This window comes from Nicotiana attenuata, chromosome 8 (genome assembly GCF_001879085.1).
Source record: "Nicotiana attenuata strain UT chromosome 8, NIATTr2, whole genome shotgun sequence".
In the NCBI taxonomy this organism is placed as follows: domain Eukaryota; kingdom Viridiplantae; phylum Streptophyta; class Magnoliopsida; order Solanales; family Solanaceae; genus Nicotiana; species Nicotiana attenuata.
In genome coordinates, this window is record NC_031996.1 from 41,420,274 (window position 1) to 41,436,046 (window position 15,773).

Consider the following 15,773-nt stretch of genomic DNA (forward strand, 5'->3'; position numbering starts at 1 on the left):
AAATACAAGACATTAGCTAATTACAAAAAATATGAATTAACCAAAAGTATAACGAATCACAAAAATTGAATAATTTCAAATAGGACAGGACATGTATGGACTTTTTCCCTAAAAAATTGTAAATGCACCTTAATTACTTTTTTTTTTTGGTTGAAACACCTTAATTACTGTTAGAACAAGGAACAACACATTTCAATTACATTCTTCTCTTTTTTGTCTTTCTTTAGATCTTCTGGAACAAAAAGCCAATCGAGAATTTTGTTTTCCGAAATAACAAGCGAGAATTGAAATATTGAATCGTGGAAATGTTGCTCCTTTGGACGTCATTTTCAAACACTCACTTTATTTTTCTTTTTCCTAACTCCAACACTCCTTTTACTCTGATTTGAAGCTATTGTTTGCCTCTTTTCGAAAAGGTAAGAGGAATGAGTTGCCCCCACAAAAAAGAAAGATTAAAAACAAAATGTTTGACTAACTAACTGTATAGTGAATTAAAGTTGGGAATGTATAAAATTTCAGCTAATACCTATAATCATTTACAAATTGGCAAAATGGCATAAAGGCCCCTAGAATCGAAGAAATAAAAAATGATGAAGTCTTTGTCAATATATGTATTATTTATATTGTGGATAACAATGCATCTCGTTATGCGATAAATAACAATGTATAGAATCTCATGTGAGAATACCTTCGAGGACCTTTTTGCCTTTAGTGAATTTCTTTCATAATGTACAATATATATTTATTTTGTAGAGGCTAGGTGTGTTCGTGCAGTATACAATAGGGTGATTCAGGACATGTATGATGGAGCTAAGACTCAGGCGAGGACAGTGGGAAAAGACTCAGATAATTTTCTGGTTATGATGGGAGTTACACCAGGGATCAGCACTTAGCCCGTTTCCATTTGCCTTGGCGATGGATACACACTAACACATCACATTCAACGGGAGCTGTCATGGTATATGCTGTTTGCAGATGATATTGTACTGATTGACGAGACGCAAGGAGGTGCTAACGAGAAGTTGGAGGTTTGGACCCTGAAGTCAAAGTGTTTCAAGTTGCGCAGGACGAATACAGAATATTTGGAGCGCAAGTTCAGTGAGGCACCAGAGGAAGCAAGCATAGATGTGAGGCTCGACTCACAAGTCATACCCAAGAGTGAAAGTTAATATCTTGGATCTGTTATCCAAAGGAATGAGGAGATAGACGAGGATGTTACATATTGTATCGGAGCGGGGTTGATGAAATGGAGGCCAGCTTCCGTCGTCTTGTGTGATAAGAATGTGCTACCAAAATTTAAGGGTAGGTTCTACAGAATGGTGGTTCGACCGACTTTGTTGTATGGGACATAATGTTGTCCAGTCAAGAACTCCCCTATCCAGAAGATGAAAGTAGCAGAGATGAGAATATTGAGAAGGATGTGTGGGCATACGAGGTTGGATAAGATTAGGAATAAAGATAACCGATTTAAGGTGGACATGGGCACCGTGGAGGACAAAATGAGAGAAGCAAGATTGAGATGGTTCGCACACGTCAAGAGGAGAAGCTCGGGTGCCTCACTAAAGAGGTGCGAGCGGTTGAGTTTGGTGGGTATGAGAAGAGGTAAAGGAGGCCTAAGAAGTATTGAGGAGGGATGGTCAAGCAGGACATAGCGCGGTAGTAGCTTACTAAAGACATGACCCTTGATAGAAAAGTGTGAAGGTCAAGAATTAGGATGAAATGTTAGTAGGTAGTCGATCGTATTTCTATAACAGATCGAGGGTGTTAGGATTAGTATGGTAGTTTTTGGTGTTAGCGTGCTAGTATTTCATGTTGTTTTCCTATTTTCTTCCGCTTAGGTCTCTTAGTACCCTGTTGTTGTTACCGTTGTTGTTGCTATCGCTTCTTTTCATCTACTTCTGACTTTAAGATTGTTATTACTATCCTTCTGGCCTATTTTTTTATATTACTTGTTCCCACTATTTCTTTTCTTTTTCTTGAATTGAGGGTCTATCGAATATAGTCTCTCTATCTTCCCAAGATAGGGGTAAAGTCTGTTTACCCTCCCCATATGCTACTTGTGAGATTCAACTAGGTTACTATTGTTGTTGTTGTTATTTTTATTTTATATTATATTTAACACAAATTCCCACATATTTTATGCAACTATTAGCCGTGCAAAATTCAATAAAGCCAACAACATATTGTATTAAGTTATACACCAATTTTTTTCCTTTCTACAATAAATCAAACATAATAGGAGTACAGTTAGACCTCTCTATAACAGCATCCCATATAACAGCCATCGACTAGAAAAGCCTAGTTTTTCTCAGAACCGATTTTTTATGTTATATTTTACCTCTCTATAACAGCATTCTGCCTATAATAGCAACAACCATCTTTATGACAGTACGCTCTTTGTAAAATTACCCTCTATAACAGCCATACAGATTTTCTAAGATTATCACTAATAATAATTCTAAATATTTGAGCAAATATTTTATAACTTTAATGCACAACTTATAATAGCTATATATATTATCTTAAGGATAGCAGTATGTTCCATGAACATATGCACATCAAACATTTTTATAACTAAAGATCTACAAATTATATATCTTGCATTAGAAAAATGCCAAAAGATACTTAAAATATCCATTTATACTTTTTGAATATATGCATATCATTCTTTTTTTATTTGTAGATGTGCACATGATATATCTTATATTGGACAATTACCAATAATATGCAAACGTAATATATTCGTATTTTTTAATTATGTGCCTTAGAGTTTAAATATTTGTGTGTTTTGTTCAGAATTTTTTTAATAATGTATTAGATTTCTTTGGCATTTAATTCGTTGAATATTTATATCTTTTGAGATTTTGAATTTAGATATTTTATTACTCTTTTATATATAATATTAAAAAAGAAAAACAATTAGTTTTTGGATAATTTTTGTTTATAATAGCCAAAATATATTTAAATGTCAAATGCTGTTATAGGTGTATAACAGTCCTTCACTATAAAAGTCAAAAAGTTTCGGAACAAAGGATGTTGTTACAGAGAAGTTTGATGTATTACTCGTCCAAAATGTTATGCTGAGATTTATTAACTGCATTTTCTCAGTTCCTCACTCTCTCCTTTCTTTAAAAAAAAAACACACACACACAATACAGACACTTTCACTGTGTGTCGTCAGTGAAAACACATGACTAAAGCTAACGCAAAAACCAGGAAAGAAGAGAAAGCAAAAGCTTCTGTTCCTCAGCACTATATTTCACTCTTTTTTTCTGTCCTATATTTCTCATATTGTCCTCTATAAGCTTAGAACGGCTATATTTTACATTTTCAGCTATTGGCATAGCTTCAATATTTAGCAATATATTTACTGCCAAATACCCACTTTGTGTCTGCATGAGAGAGAAACAAAGAGGGAAAATTTTCAGATCGTGCTACTACTAGTGGTACATTCTGCTTCTTTGATTATTTTGTCATTCTTTTTGTTTTTGTTGGTTTCAATTTGATTCTCTTGCCGTACTTTTTTTATTATAAAAATCTTTTTCTGGCACCGAATTTGTTAATTGCTTTTTTGAATTTGGGTTCTAAGATTTGCGTACAATCCAAGTAATTCCTGTCTATTCAAGGCAAGCTAGTATATTTTATGTCAATGACTTCAGAAAATAGAATGTAAGGTTAGAAGGAGGGAATATGTTTGTAGTATTCTATATGTCTATAATTTTCTCTTAAAGCTTGACTTTTACATCACTAAGCGATTTGAGGTTTTTGGCCATTTTTTGTCCGGTTGCTTAATCCCTGCAGCTTCTGAGTATCATCCCATTCTGTAGTCACTGTTACTGTCTACAATTTAAAGGGCAGCCTAGTGTGACTTGCGCGGTCCAGGGGAGGGTGGGACCACATACCTCATATTTTTGCAAGAGGTTATTTGTGGGCCAAGGCTCCCCTTCTGGAACTGTCGAAATTTTGTGAAAGATTACTTAGGATATTCTAAAGGTGAGATGTTTTGTGTTTGTTTGTAAATGTTTTGGATGTCTTGTTGACACAATGTCTTTGCTTTTTTTTTTTCCCCCTTCCTTTCTAAACCTGAATACCGATGAATGAAAAGAAGGGGAAGGAATATGAAAGAAGTAGTATGCTATATGTGTTGAGTCATGTGAATACCTCGTCTAAAAGTTAGCAGGAAAACTTTCCTTTAGTTATTTTAAGTTTGCAACATGTCCCTTCATGTGAGAATTGATTCTAAGAACTGTCCGCTCTGATATCATGTTGAGTAATGTGAATTATCTCGTAAGAAGTTTAAACAAAGCAACATTCTTTTTATGATTTTGGGTCTGCAACAGTACGCCTTGCCCTTCCTCTTCGTCTTTTGGCTGTTAAACTACTGAATTAGATATTGCAACTAAGCACTTATAACTGAAATATCAAGAACTTGCAAAATGTGTGTTATATTTCTGGGTGCTCATATAGGGTGAAAATGGAATTCCCTTCTTTAAGTTAAATTACTCTTTCATATGTTATCGTATTCAATGTGCTGTTTCTTTCAATGACTGCTTTACAATATACAACTTTTTAAAATACTTCTAATAGGAAACAATCCTACTGGATTCTATTTGCGTTGTTACTCATGTATGGATCAACTATTACTGATTTTTGCAGTTCCACAGAGTTTCTCATAGTGAGATACTTGTGATGATAAATAGCAATCAGAAATGAAAAGGATACCTGAATCAGAAAAACTACGAGCAGATTGCCCTATTGAGGCAAAGATGACAAATATTTACTCAACTTCCCAAAAAGAGGTGGGAACTATATCAAATGCCCATGACTTTCTAGAAATGGACTTCACTGTTCCTCTTCAAACATGCAATGGAGACAACTTCTATCTGGAGCATGAGGAACTTATGCCTAACGCTGGTTCAATCAAGCGATGTGATGATTCGCTCGAAGATAGTGGCTTTACTTCATTCCACGGAGCAAGTCATCCTCCAGAACCTGTTGATACTGACCTAATGAGACCAGTTTATGTACCAATTGGACCGAATGAAACAGATGGTAAATGCTTAGTGAAAAGCATGTGTCTGAAGGGTCCTTCCCCAGATGATCTTTCAATCCAATTTCTTAACATGAAACAAAGTTCGTTTCATCATTTACCGGCAGAGAGATGGGTTGAAAAACCAAATGATCTAGATGCAGTCTCCTCTGCATTTATGGTTCCTCGTTCATCTCAAAACACAGAAGCAAGTCTACCACCAGATTCTGAAGAAAAAGAATGTGTTTGGGATGCATCACTACCCTCGAGCAGTAATGTCAGTCCATATAGTAGCATTGAAAGTACTGGTGTTGGCACAGCTATGAGCACTGCCAACAGCTGCACAAGCACATATAGGAGTGACGGCATGGTTAGTATGGACAAGAACTGTGAGGGTACAAAACTGAGTATTCAGGGGGATTCGTTAGGAAGTGCTAAAACTAGCTTTAGCAGAGCAAGTGATAGCAGTGAACTTAGTGATGATAGTAACTGGAGTAACATTACTGGCAGTGCCAATAAGCCTCACAAAGGAAATGATCCGAGATGCAAGGCTGTTCTTGCAATACGAGCACGTGATGGTATATTAGGCATGAGTCACTTTAGGTTACTGAAAAGACTTGGTTGTGGTGACATTGGCACTGTTTATCTTTCTGAACTCCGTGGGACTTGGTGCTATTTTGCGATGAAAGTGATGGATAAGGCATCGCTTGAAAGTAGGAAGAAATTGACCCGTTCTCAGACAGAAAGAGAAATCCTTCAGCTGTTAGACCACCCATTCTTACCAACCTTGTATACTCATTTTGAGACTGACCGATTTTCATGTTTGGTCATGGAATATTGCCCTGGAGGAGATCTACATACTCTACGACAACGACAACCTGGGAAGCATTTTTCAGAATATGCTGCAAGGTACAGTTCTTGTATGGTATAAAGTTCATTTCTCTTGAATCAGAGCTTAATAATGTTAGCACTCTGCAATTAGTTATTCATCTTACTGGTTAATTTCTTCGTTCTCTTTCTCTAATTAAACTCCTTAAGTTTGGTGGTATGCGTGCTTTATTGGAAAAGGACTTTCTTGACATTTTGCTTCTCTAATTGTTTAGGGCGGTAGTACTGGTTTCTATTTCATTGTCATTTGGTGAATGCTCGTAATATTAAGATCTTTAAACAATGTACTCATTTAGAGAAAAATAGAGATTTTATGAACTGGTGGTATCATGCTTCTAAAGGCCCGTGTTTGTTCACAGTTCACGCCGTCTTGCTCTCTTAATAAGTCCTCTTCCCTGTGTCTTCTGGTTCTTAGTTTTCATCCAGATGTTATTTTTGGTAATAATACAGAAATAGTAACAAATACGAGAAAATTGTTCAGCAATATGGGTACTAAATTGTTATGTTAATTTGGTGCTGGCGCTTGACCAGTTGATATGCTTCTGTTACTCATACACTGCTGTGAGTTGTGAGCATTTTACAGCTTAGTTTCTAGTTATGCCCATAAAAACTGTAGCCTTACTAAATAATATCTCATATATGCCGACATAGAATGCCACATTTAATTCAACCCACCCTTTCTTCTTCCTTCCATGGAAAATGAACTCAGGCTAAGGTTCTCTCATCCCTAGATTGCTGTTACTACTTGTTGCTGTCTGGTTTCGGTTTTTCTGTTTGCATTACTTAGTGTTAAGTTTGTATATTCGCTGCGGTTGTCAGATTGGTTGGCTTTTTACCCCCCCCCCCCCCCCCGAGCCGAAGGCCTACCGGAAACAGCCTATATGCCTTTATATAGGTAGGGGTGAGGTCTGCGTACACTCTACCCTCACCAGACCCCACTTGTGGGACTACACTGGGTTTGTTGTTGTTGCTAAGGTTCTCTCATGCAAACGCCAACTTGGACTAAGTTAGATGTTTATTATCTCAGGATTTTGATATTGAACAAGTTCTTCCACTAGATCCATATTTGCAATTTATGGCACCATATTGTTTTGATCCTGGCAGGAACATATAGTTGTTTTTCATTTGCCTTTTCCCTGTCACTGGTTACTGAGCAGAACAGGAGGATAATTAATTACGTATTAGATGGGCAGGATATGAATTTGCACGAATAAACAAAGAATAGCATGCCCCATACGCACGAATGACACATACGATATATGGTCTAATTTCACGAACAAGTTGGGATTGTTAGTACACTTACATTTCGCTGAGGTTTGCCTGGAGCTTTTTAGTTTAGTCAGAATTTATATTTCAGTCAAAATGTAGAGAACCTCTGCTGTTAGAAAACTCCTAATTAGTGAGTATTGGAATGGAATGGCTCCAAATGGAGTAAAATGAATATTAAGGAATTGAATAGTCGACTCTAACTAGTTTCCGATAGATACATAGCTAGTCTTGTTGTATGGGTAGGATGTAAAGCTTGATCCAGTAATATGATTAGGAGATATTTTATGCTAGCTGTCTTTTCCTCTTCTTCTGTTTCTTGGGTTTCCTTTGGGGCTTTGGAAAATCTTAACCCTTTTGTTTATCTTGAGTTTTTGAGTTCCTTAGTGAAGCTTGAATTAACCCTGTTTATGCAACAGGTTTTATGCTGCGGAAGTTCTATTGGCCCTCGAATATCTTCACATGCTTGGTGTAGTTTACAGAGACTTAAAGCCTGAAAATATTCTAGTGCGTGACGATGGCCACATCATGCTTTCGGATTTTGACCTATCCCTAAAATGTACAGTTTCACCGACGGTCATAAGGGCCTCATCTGGTGATCCCTCTAAACGAGGAGCTGCATTCTGCGTGCAGCCAGCCTGTATTGAGCCCACTTCTTCATGCATTCAGCCGACATGTTTCCTCCCCCGATTATTTCCTCCAAAAAGCAAGAAAAGGTCACAAAAGCCCAGAACCGAGCCTGGTTTTCCTGCTAATGCCATGCCTGAGCTAGTTGCAGAACCTACTGCAGCACGGTCAATGTCATTTGTTGGGACACATGAATACTTGGCCCCTGAAATTATCAAGGGAGAAGGCCATGGAAGTGCAGTTGATTGGTGGACGTTTGGCATTTTTCTGCATGAATTACTTTATGGTAAAACCCCATTTAAGGGATCAGGTAACAGGGCAACTCTTCTCAATGTAGTTGGACAACAGCTCAAATTTCCTGATTCTCCTGCAACCAGTAATGCCAGCCGCGATCTGATACGTGACTTGCTCGTCAAAGAGCCTCAACGCCGGCTCGGGGTGAAAAGAGGAGCAAGTGAGATCAAGCAGCACCCTTTCTTTGAAGGTGTTAATTGGGCCCTGATTCGTTGCAGTACGCCACCTGAAGTGCCAAGACAAGTTGAAGCAGAGCTTCCAGGGAAGTTTAAGCAAGTGAACCCAGTTGGAGTTTTTGATCAGGAAGTGAAACCTGTTGGAGTTTGCAGTAAAAGAATGCCAGGACCAGATGTGAATTCTGGCGGTAATTATCTTGACTTAGAGTTCTTTTAGGTGTGAGCTTGCTCAAATTGCCGGTCTCAAGCCCGGATAAAACGGGAGGGTTGCGGTAAGTTGACAACCAGCATAAAACTAGTTAATATATGAGTTCTCACAACATAGATATTGTAGGGTCGTGCTTGCCTAGACAGGCATCAAATGGAGCGAAGTAAGGATTCATATAGTTAGCCTCAACTTGTTTTGGATTAAGGCATAGTTATTACTACTGTTGTTTGAGTTCTTTTAGTCTAGAAATATAGGATTCTTGTCTAGAATTTGATCAGATGGTTTTCACAATGAATTGGGAATTCTGAACACGATACAAATCAAATGGAACTATTTTGATTGGATATTCCCAATACATTACAAAAACGAAATGACAGAGTTCTTCTCATTTGCCTCACTAGGAGTTAGCTAAAACAATATGTCCTATTAAATTAGTGAATACAATTTTTGCCGGAGTAGATAGTAAACTGAACTGTTATTTGTTTGACTCTAGGTATAACACTGAATCACTGATATTAAGAAAAAAAAATTATCCCACCTCAATGTTTACACCAACTGATGAACCAACCCATTTGTCTTATGGACGCACATTTCTCACTTAACCAAGTTTAGTGTATATATTATCACTTCAATGTTGAAATCGCATAATATAGTGTAAACACCATGTGTGGGGTAAGTATTTTCTATGCGTTAAATGTGTCATTTGGTCTTCCCTGTGACTAGTGCCAGGTTTTTGTGTAATTCTACTAGAAACTTGGAATGTACAGGTATGGATTGTATCAAATGGAGGAAATGCATGATAATCATAAGCTGCTTTATATGGGTTCAACTGAACCCAATATTGTCGACACAAAGCATAGACATATATGTGAAAAACAATTAAAATTTCAACAAATTAAATTTGAATCAACAATTTTCATAGTATTATGAGTTCAATGCCAGGAACTCATCCAGCCAGCCAAGCCAATACCACCACCATAGAAATCATCCCAGTTTATAATTTATAGAACAACCATAAAGTATGTATTCTGATAGAATTGATACAATATTAACGAACAGGTAATATTCTATTTGTATGCTCCAGGATACAAAATTATGTTTTCATTTCAAGATTTTGGACTCAATTTCTTCCAAGCTCAAGCCTTTAGTCTCTGGAACAGAGGTGACCACAAACAGAAGTGACAACAAAGCAATCGCTCCAAACAGAAGGAAAAGATTTTCTGCCCCAAGAAACTCCTACAGAAGTGGAAACCATAATCATCCAACACATGTTATTCTGGAATTAATATTTGCAGTAGAACAATTCTTACCTTCAGAGGTGAGAAAGCAAAGGTTACGATTGCATTAGAACCAAAATTCGTGAGAACAGCTAGACTTATCCCCTTCCCTCTGGTGCGGAGTGGGAATATTTCTGATACCATAAGCCAGCTAATAGGCCCAAAAGATATCTTCAATGCCATAGAACAAACATATTTCAGTGAGTTCATTCATTACAGTGACATAGAAAAGTTCCTGACAAATCACTTGTTTCAAGATGATGTAATGCTTTGTTACAAATATGAAAACGATTTTACCTATTACCTTTCCTCACCGGTACCGATAATCATCATAGCTAAAAAGCTAACACAATCTTATATGGTTACCTAACGAATAGGATTGAATAGAATCAAGGACAAGTTTTTGTTGACAGAACGAAAAGACCCCCTTATTAGTGTGTTGGCATTGTGATGTTAGGAGTATATTGGATGGGATAAAAGATGGATACAATGCTAACGTACTATATGTGTCTAGTAGATGCGAATATCACCTGATATATACATACATATATAGAAAAATAACACTCCCTCCATCCCAATTTATATGATTGTGTTTAACATGAAGTTTAATAATGAAAGAACGACTTTTGAAACTTGTGGTCTAAAATAAGCCATAGAAATTTGTGTGGCTATAAATTATCTCATCAAGGGTAAATATGGAAGTTTAAAGTTGAACTTTTACTAAATATAGAAAAGTATCGTTCTTTTTCGGACTCACAATTGGGCGACTAAAGAACTGCCCGTCTTTTAGAAGTGTGTCAAAGGGATTTGGCGTCAAGCTCAGGGAGTAAACTCTGTATATATATATATATATATATATATATTTGGTTTTCACTAACCTAATACATGGCTGTAGTAGGTTGACATTTTGCCCACTTTTCTATTTTCTGAAGTTCTGCCGCCTCATTAAACAAGAAAAATGGAATGGGCTTTTTTGTCTTTCCTTCAAAACTATTCATTTTTCGGGTGAAAAGACTTAAAGTCCCTCTTATTAATGGGTTGGTAATGTAATTACAGGGGCATTTAAGGAATAAGAAAAAGTGGATACTAACCTGCACACACACACACACACACACACACATATATATATATATATACACACACACACATAAGCACACAAATATATATATGTATATATATACATACACACATATTAAAATTACTAGTCTCTACGTTCGTGCTTTGCACAAATGTCTTGCGACAAACACTATGAAAAAGAAAGTAAAAGACTGGCATGATAAATAATAAAATTGCACGAACAAAAGGTGGAATTAGAACATTCGAAATATAAATCTCGATGGGACATGTGAAAGTACTTCTCAGTCAAATTTCTTCTGAAATTTATTTTGAACAATTAATCTTGAGCACGCAAAGCAAATAAGCAACATCAACATAAAAAAAGGAAGAGAGGAGAAGTAGGGGCAATAATATTTATTTTGTTTTTAAATAAAGTTTAATTAGAACACATAAAATAGATATGGAACAACAAAGTTAAAAATTTCGAACTAGACATTGCTAGTAAAATCATCGACAAACTTACTCTAACCTGCTGACGGTATAAGAACATAACTGAAGAATTAAAAAGAATATGAAGCTTCCCTCCTAGGATTTGTTGATCTGTTATGGTTAATTATCATTATCAATTAAATAAACTAGACACTTGGATTTATAAGCTTGTAATCGGCGGAAAGAGTCCTTTTATAGAAACATTGGGGCACCTGATGTTTTGACTTGGAATCAAGTTACAATAGGTTGTCCCTAAAGTTGATTCAAACTCCCGTGATGGAAGAGTTACAATGTCATTACGAATCTAAGCAAGCAAGAATTATGCTAGTCCTACGTAAAGGATCACTTGGTCATTGCCAACTATTTTCCAATTGCAAGTCAAATAGAATTGGTGCACCACGTCACCTTAAATTCTAAAAGGTATATGAGGCATTTCCACTATCAATTAAGTAACTTGATTGAAGTAGGACAAAAAAATTAGTGATAATAGATTTTCCAAAGTAGGTTAAGTATTTATTATTAAAACTCAAAGACAGTTTCGGTAGGAGACTGAACGTGATGAATTCTTAGCCAACTTGAAAATCGTAAATATTAGTTCATCTAATATTAAATATTCATGGAGATTACAATTTTATCCAACATAGAATGTAACTTAATTCACTTTCAAATGGTATAAAAGTCGTTCAACATTTAGCGTTTTAATATTCGTGCTTTTATAATAATATATAGATAGAGTTGTTCGTGCAAGCATGAATATACAAGAACATCACCTGGTAACATCCCACATAGAGAAGCAGAGCAGCAACAGCAACAAAAGGAAAACTCCCAAGAAATTTATAATAAGCTGAAAGAAGAAACAGCGATAGGGCCTGTAGATCACACCACACAAATAGCAATACTTTCTTTAGGAAACCATACCAACAAGCAGAATAATACCCTAGATGAAAAATGATAAGAATCTAAAGTACAAAATCATATGATTAGATGCTTACAATTCCACTGACTCCTCCAATTAACAATGGCCTTCTCCCAAGGTCATCAGCTTTTAGGACAGCGACTGCCGTCATTAGTGACTGTAGGAGAAAATTTTAGTCGACGCAAACAAAGAGCATAAAATCAGACAGAAATCTAGTCCAACAGAATATTAATCCTTCGAATAGAAGAGTCAGGTTAATATTCTTGAACGAGAGATAACAGGCTTCTCCTGGCTACAGCTACTTCACTTACCTTAAATATACCAATAACGACTGAAACTCGAGCAGCATCCGCAGCCGCAGAAAAACCAGCACTCTGATAAGAAATTGCTTCAAAATTACCTTTTGCAAGATCAAATTACTAACGAGGAGAAAACTTAAGGAGTATAATTAGCAGGGTACCTGAAGAATTGAACCAGCATAATATAGAACGCTTGGCTGCCCAGTTATCTGTCAAAACTACCACATAAGCTTGAAAGCAAGAAACTACTTTAACATCAGCTGATAGCTCTTCACAGAAACTGCAAAGTATCACAAGCAAAAGAAGTAGATCTATCTCAAATTATATTACCTGTTGAAAAAGGACCAAACCTCCGCCAATTATAAATGCTTTCAAGCTTGGCCCCTGAAATACCTCCAGAAAATTTCCTTCAGCTTCTTCATCTGAGTAGGCAGCTTTCAATGAGATAATCGTATCTTCTATTTGTTTTTCAGATACTTTGTCACCAGCAGGGCGGCCTCTTAGTTTGCTCAATGCACCAATGGCCTTCTCTTTGTATCCCTGCAGTGGCCCTTTACTTTGAATTGCCCTCAGAAGTAACCATCTGGGAGAGGGAGGGAGACTCCACATGCCAAGCCCCATAAGTAAAGCAATTGGAGCACTTGATCCAAACATGTAACGCCACCCTCCTACGACATTAATTTCATAGCTACCTACAAAATAACCCAACTGGAGATTCCATTCAATTTGATCCATTTCTCTTGCCGAATTAAGATGATATGAGAATTTAAGAGATATAGATAAACATACCAAAATGCCCAGTACTATTGCCAGCTCCTTTAAAGAGATTAATGTTCCTCTGATTTGGGATGGACAAGTCTCTGCTATATATAGAGGTGCTCCATGCATTGCCTGTTGAAATGAGGCAAATGAGAACAATCAAATGTAAAATCTCAGGTACTTACTCATCCAATGATTAACCTATGACAGAGAATAGCCAGTTTAGCAAGCACAAACGGTGGAACTGGGATGAGTAAAAAGCAAACAAAACCTACCAAACCAATTCCAAGCCCATAGACAAGCCGGCCCAACAAAAGTGCTCCTAGTCCTGGAGCATAGGCAGTTAGTGAACCACCAGCCGCATATAAAAGGGCTGCTATGATCAGTTCCCTCCTCCTCCCTACAGAAGTTAACCCAAAAAATTAGCTACAATTATCTCTGAATAAGTTTGAGGCTCAACAAAACTTAAAGTAAGTGAACTTCACCTAAGAAATCAGCGAATGGGTAGGCAAGTATGGAGCCAATAAGAGCTCCATAAAGGGAACCACTAACCTATATCCAAGGGAAAGAAGAAGAACTGATATTTAGAAATTTGGTATGTCAGAGAAATAATTACACATGGAATATGCAACATAGAAAGCATACCACAAGACCAAGCTGAACAGCAGAGAAGTTGTACCAAGTCGTTCCACTAAGCTCAGCTGACTGATACATCAATAAATAAACTTCTTCAACGTAAATCCTTAATAGATAGTACACGAATAGTAAAGCACAGATGATGTAGGATACAGCAAAGAAACTGATAAATACCTGCAATGAGATGGTAGCACCTGAGGTTGCACCTATATCATAGCCAAATAATAAACCGCCTAGGGCCGGAAAGAGGAATCTGACATTTGAGACAATGAGTTATTATTTTTGCACGGGGAAAACAATTCAATCTGAAAAGGAAGCCCATGGAATATTTTTTTGAGAAAAAGAGTCAACATAGTTATTTGAACATTAAAACCCACATGACCAGTTTCTATTGACTTTTATCACCGAATAGTTCACTGAGATCACAAAGAGCAAGACGGAAGAATTTAGATAGAAAATGTATATCTAGAGAGTATGGCTGGCAAAAGCTTGCTGCTTAATATCACATACATGAGTATAGGCAATTACGCATCACAATCAAGTAAGAGTATCGTCACGCGGAGATGAATACTAATAAATCTCTAATCACCATAAGTAAAGAATTCAATTTGATCAGACTAACAATTTTTGAGTTAATTTACCAAACTATTCGAGAATTAAGCTAATAATTTAGTAAAAACAAAGAAGAAATATGGAATATACGAGAGTTAAAGACCTGTGGTCTCGGTCACTATATTTAATTATTTACATTCTCTTCACTTTACTTCAGTGAACTGAGTTATTAAACCCAGGATAACAATATAGGATCTTCTGGATTGCATATAAGGTCATATGAGTTCATCTTTTCCTCTTCTTTAAAATATGATAACCTCAGAAAGAAAAATGTTATCTTAAATTAAAGTACTTGAATTTTATATGTATAAAATCCAACTCATCAGTAGACTATGTAGCTTACGGCAAAATAATTGACTGAACAATAATGCGGAGAACTTACGGCAAAATAACAGAAGACCAACTGAATTCCTCTAGATACGCCGATTCAACATTATTAGACTCAGCTTCTTCTCCTGAAGATGCCGAAACCTATGAGGGGAAAAAAGCTAAGGAAGAGAAACAAAAAAAAAGACCGACGAAAAAGTGGGAAACAGAAGTAGAAAAAATCGAAATTAAAAGCATTCAGTTTGTCTACCTTCAGTCTGAGCCTGCCAAGAGGCAGTAATGGCAATTGTCTTTCATTGTTCCTTGCCATGAATGAGCAATTTCTTGTTGTAGATTGATTTAGGCTTCTAGTAGTGAAAATTTGCTTCTTCGATAGACTCAGCAATGGTGGTTTTGAGAGTGATAATGTGGGATTGTACAAAGGTTGAAGACAAGTGGAAGCCATTGGTGCAGTGTAATACTATTGAGCACACTACACCCCGAGACCTTAATAAAAAATATCAATTTCACTTGAACATCTATTGCCTCCGAGACGCGCGTGAAGCGCTCTTTGATGCGTTTGCTGCATACAATCCACAAATTTTAGCTCATTTAAAGGAAGTCAATCTTATTAGGGAGCCCTTTACCTAAAATGTGAGATTTTTTCACACGAATTGGAATTTGGTCCAATTCCAACATAAATACAGTACTCCCTATATAATAGGTATTACTATAAAAGTCATACTTTTTGAATCTATTTTTTAAGTTATATATATTTTATCATTCTCTATCAGCTCTATACCTTTAATAGCAACAAACATTTTTATAAATTATTCTTATGTAATAATCATATAGAATTTTTAAGATTACCAATAATAAGCATAAAGATTTTAATTTGATCAAATCTTTTTAAAAATTTTAATGCACTACTTATA

General features: G+C 36.3%; 2 protein-coding genes across 3 annotated transcripts; one reads left to right on the plus strand and one right to left on the minus strand.

The window, feature by feature from the left end:
• Positions 3,140–8,876, plus strand: LOC109231328 (serine/threonine-protein kinase D6PK-like). Of its 2 annotated transcripts, none has more exons than XM_019396960.1 (3): positions 3,140–3,446; positions 4,657–5,938; positions 7,603–8,876. In XM_019396960.1, exons 2-3 carry the CDS (start codon positions 4,710–4,712, stop codon positions 8,495–8,497), a joined length of 2,124 nt encoding a protein of 707 aa, XP_019252505.1. In that variant the 5' UTR covers positions 3,140–3,446; positions 4,657–4,709; the 3' UTR covers positions 8,498–8,876. The 2 variants fall into 2 exon arrangements, with proteins under 2 accessions (XP_019252505.1, XP_019252504.1); XM_019396959.1 differs by lacking the exon at positions 3,140–3,446 and adding an exon at positions 3,630–3,993.
• On the minus strand, positions 9,354–15,478 carry LOC109231330 (D-xylose-proton symporter-like 3, chloroplastic). Its single transcript, XM_019396961.1, has 14 exons — positions 15,110–15,478; positions 14,915–15,003; positions 14,095–14,173; positions 13,930–13,989; positions 13,770–13,836; positions 13,560–13,684; positions 13,315–13,416; positions 12,856–13,233; positions 12,687–12,734; positions 12,538–12,600; positions 12,303–12,383; positions 12,081–12,179; positions 9,799–9,936; positions 9,354–9,724 (listed from the first exon to the last, which is right to left on the minus strand). Exons 1-14 carry the CDS (start codon positions 15,302–15,304, stop codon positions 9,590–9,592), a joined length of 1,659 nt encoding a protein of 552 aa, XP_019252506.1. The 5' UTR covers positions 15,305–15,478; the 3' UTR covers positions 9,354–9,589.

Excerpts from the sequence above, each read along its gene's own strand:
- LOC109231330 (XM_019396961.1), bottom strand. The coding sequence starts at position 15,304 with ATGGCTTCCACTTGTCTTCAACCTTTGTACAATCCCACATTATCACTC. Across the intron at positions 12,601-12,686 it reads ATGCTGGTTCAATTCTTCAG|AGTGCTGGTTTTTCTGCGGC; the intron begins GTACCCTGCTAA and ends ATTTCTTATCAG. Across the intron at positions 9,937-12,080 it reads TCTATGTGGGATGTTACCAG|ATATCTTTTGGGCCTATTAG; the intron begins GTGATGTTCTTG and ends ATGGCATTGAAG.
- LOC109231328 (XM_019396960.1), top strand. The coding sequence starts at position 4,710 with ATGAAAAGGATACCTGAATCAGAAAAACTACGAGCAGATTGCCCTATT. Across the intron at positions 5,939-7,602 it reads TTTTCAGAATATGCTGCAAG|GTTTTATGCTGCGGAAGTTC; the intron begins GTACAGTTCTTG and ends TTTATGCAACAG.